Source organism: Papilio xuthus, unplaced genomic scaffold (assembly GCF_000836235.2).
Source record: "Papilio xuthus unplaced genomic scaffold, Pxut_1.1 DF828745.1, whole genome shotgun sequence".
NCBI lineage: Eukaryota > Metazoa > Arthropoda > Insecta > Lepidoptera > Papilionidae > Papilio > Papilio xuthus.
Window position 1 is genome coordinate 1 of NW_013529904.1, and position 4,017 is coordinate 4,017.

General features: G+C 41.2%; 1 protein-coding gene across 1 annotated transcript; it reads left to right on the forward strand.

Annotated features, from left to right (window-relative positions):
• Positions 1-627: 627 nt before the first annotated feature.
• Positions 628-3,853, forward strand: LOC106128591 (uncharacterized; the record flags this gene model as incomplete). The annotated part of the gene is made up of 3 exons (XM_013327053.1): positions 628-1,013; positions 1,767-1,918; positions 2,000-3,853. Coding segments are annotated over exons 1-3 (2,392 nt in total), but the record flags the coding sequence as incomplete, so codon positions are not given.
• Between the last annotated feature and the right edge of the window lie 164 nt (positions 3,854-4,017).

Genomic DNA, 4,017 nt, shown 5'->3' on the forward strand with positions numbered 1-4,017 from the left:
AGGCCGCACTAACAACACCGAAGCAGTGCAACTGGAGCAGCGGGGGGAGCACCTCCTCGTCCGCCATCACCTGCGTCGTACGTCAGTGAAGTGTCTTAGTGTGAGTGTGTTGTGTTGCGGCTACCGTGTTACCAGGCAAACTGTGAGTACTTTATATTTATAATTTAGAAGTGAACAATTTGAACCTTATTGCTTAGAAGAAAATTACTTAGTTTAATTTGAATATAAATAATTAATGCATGCAAAAATATTACAAGTGTAGTTTAGGACTTAGAATAATTTAAGAAAAAGTGTTCAGACGGGGAATCCATGCCCGATTTCATATAGAATTATAACGTTTCAAACACTTAGAAAATTTTACTGAATACTGGACTTAGATTATTTTATATTACGGGACTTAGAAAAATTTTGTTGAAATTTAGACTTGTAAAATTTAATTGATAATTCCGTTACACTTGTGATTTTTAAATAATTTTTAAACTTGTAAAATTTTTGCATTTGATTTTGGATTTAGTGTTTTTTACCTACTTGATTTTGATTGTTTTATTTTGTTATTTGTTTTTTTTATTGTTTGTGTTGTGTATTAGTGTTTTGTGTTTAAGTTTTCCTTCACATTTAATATTAATTATGGATCGTTTGCTCAAATGTCAGGAGGATCTTAAATCCAGAATAGTTAAAAACAAAACAAATTTCGGCAAACAGTCAAAAGATAGGATAACATTGTCAAATGTCGAAACGCGTTTAGATAATTTGGAGGAATGTTGGACATCGTTTAAAGAGGGTCATCAGAGGATTATTTTTGAATCGGAAGGCACAGAGTTCGAATCATCTGATTATTATAAATCAGATCGCTTCGAAGAAGTTGAGGAGATTTACATCGAATTCAAATCGAAATTAAAAGGAGCTTTGGCAAATTTGCGGGCGACTACGCTAACAACGCAATCTTCGAAAAGCGAAGCCAAAGTCGCCTATGTACGCCTACCGAAGATCGACATCCCAACTTTTTCGGGCAAGTATGTAGAGTGGACTAGTTTTAGAGATCTGTTTGTGTCTCTCATTCACAATAACCCAAGTTTGGACGATGTGCAACGACTTCATTATCTAAAGAGCCATTTGCAAGGTGAAGCCGAGCAATTGTTGCGACATATTCCTATCACGGCCGATAATTATACTACCTGTTGGGCCCAGTTGGAAAGTAGATATAACAATAAAAAGTTTTTGGCCAATTGTATTTTAAAAAGATTCATGAACCAAAGGAACATCACTGTTGAGTCTTCAAGTGCCATTAAGGAATTACTTGACATAACGAACGAATGTTTACATGCACTTGAGAACTTAGGGGTTGACGTTACCTCCTGGGACATACTAGTTATTTATATTGTCAGCCAAAAACTCGATCCAGAGTCACGCAAATTGTGGGAAAATTTAATTAACGATTGTTCAAATAAATTGCCGGAACTAAGTCAATTTAGATCATTTTTAGAGAATAGGTTTCGGGCACTAGAGTGCCTAGGTTCAAATGTTATTGATAAGCCAGGTAACAGTAAAAAGGCCACAGCATTGCATGTGACCGCACCTCACAATGCCAGTTGTATATTTTGTACTGACAAGGGACACAAAGTATTTAATTGTAAGAGATTTGCTCAAGAAAACGTAGACAATCGGCGTAGTTTCGCCCAAACCAGTGGACTGTGCTTTAATTGCTTGAACACAGGCCATTCTGTGTACACCTGCCGGCAATCCACAAAATGTCATCTTTGTCGCAGAAGACATCACACCCTTCTCCATCCTAAAAGTATCCCGAGATCTGATAATAGTAGTCCAGGTCAGCCTATTGGTAGCGATGTTGTTGCATCAGAAGCAGCGTCATCTTCAGCGGGTGAGTCCACACGTGCTATGACGTGTTTCGCCAAGGCAAGTACCCACGTACTCTTGGCCACGGCCTTGATAAATGTAGAGTCAAGTACTGGATCTTTGATTTGTTTAAGATCCCTGTTAGACCAGGGGTCTCAGGCTTCGTTCATTTCGGAGTCCGCGGTCCAGTTATTGGGATTAAAGAGACATCCCATCAAAACTGTTGTCTCAGGTCTAGGCGGTGACCCACAAGCATCTTTGTCCTGTAGGTTCATGGTCTCCATGAAAATTCAGTCCCGCCACGACCCCAGTTTTGTCATATCTATCAAGGCGTATGTTATGAACAAGGTGACGTCTCTCTTGCCTGATAGGAAGATAGTCGTCCCGATGTTGCCTTCACTATCTTGTGAAGTTTTAGCTGACCCTTCGTTTGGCATACCCAATAAAATAGATGTTCTATTAGGTGCCGAGGTTTACAGCCAAATTCTGTTGCAAGGGTTGATTAGGGGTCCACCGGGCTACCCTCTTGCTCAGAATACTAAATTTGGCTGGATCCTTTCTGGTGAAGTTGAAGAAGCAGGCGCCCAGTTGGAAACGTGTCATAACGTTGTTGTTAGTTTGCACTCAGCTCATTCAGACGAGAGTGAGCTCTTACGGAAGTTCTGGGAGTTGGAGTCCGACCAATACGATATTGAGAAAAAATATTTAACGGAAGAAGAGCAGTTGTGTGAAAAGTTGTTCGCGGAAACGACACGTAGAGACGAATCTGGTCGTTACGTGGTTAGCTTGCCCTTTCGCACACCGGATCCGAAATGCAAATATGGTCACTCGAAACAAATTGCCCAGAAAAGATTTCTTATTTTAGAAAAGCGGTTTTTACGAGACCCTGACATGAAGAAAGAGTATGTCAAGGTCATCAAGGAATACTTGGACCTCGGCCATATGGAGAAGGTCGAGGATAAAGAAAAGACGGATGCGGTGTATTTACCACATCACGCAGTAGTGCGAAATGACAAGATCACCACCAAAGTGAGAGTTGTTTTCGATGCATCGTGCACGGGAACCAATGGTGCGTCGTTGAATCAGGATCTGTTGGTCGGTCCAACTCTTCAACTTGAGTTGCGTCACATCCTGATGAATTGGCGCCAGTTTCCAATATGCCTCGTTGCAGACATCATTAAGATGTACAGGCAAGTTAAGGTGTCTGAGACGGATGTTGATTTTCAACGAATCCTATGGCGTCAAAACCCAGAAGATGAGTTGCAGCATTTCCGTCTTCTCCGTGTAACCTTCGGCACATCATCGGCACCATACTTGGCAGTGAAATCCTTACAGCAGATTGCACACGATGAGGGAGCTGATTTTCCTCTTGCGTCAAACCGTGTGTTGAAGGACTTCTACGTCGACGATTTGATGACAGGATGCCAGAATGTCGAAGAAGGTATTAAGATCTACCACGAAATGAAGAACTTGCTTGGTCGTGGAGGATTCGAGCTTCAGCGATGGTCTACCAATAATTCCGAATTATTGGATCATATACAGGAAGACCATAGACAAGCAACCGGAGGACACCTGGAACTTAAAACAGACACGGTTAGTAAAATTCTAGGACTTACCTGGAATAGAAGCTCCGACGAATTCGAGTACACCGTAAATCTTCCTCCTTTGGAAACTCCTGTAACGAAGCGCAGAGTTATTTCGGACATCGCGAAATTGTTTGACCCTCTCGGATGGATAGCTCCAGCCATAATAACAGCAAAGGTTTTCATACAAAGATTATGGCTGTCGGGCATCGATTGGGATCAGGAACTCCCTTCATCACTGATGAAGGATTGGCTTAAGTATAGAGAAGAGCTAAACCACCTTATCCAGATGTGGAAGCAAGGCCCGGAGTTCTTGAAACAGAAAAACATTGATTATAAAAGAGAGATTGCGGATACTACAATTGAAGAAAGAAAGTTAAAATGTTACACCACTACAAGCACCACAGCAGAGAGTAGTATACTTACCAAGTATTCATCGTTAACGCGACTTACCAGAGTTGTCACTTACTGTAGAAGGTTTTTGTCTCCAAAATCATCGGGTACACTGAAAGCTTAGGAGCTGGGACAATTGAATACCTGCATAAAATTGTGTCAACGGCACCATTTCCAGGAAGAGATA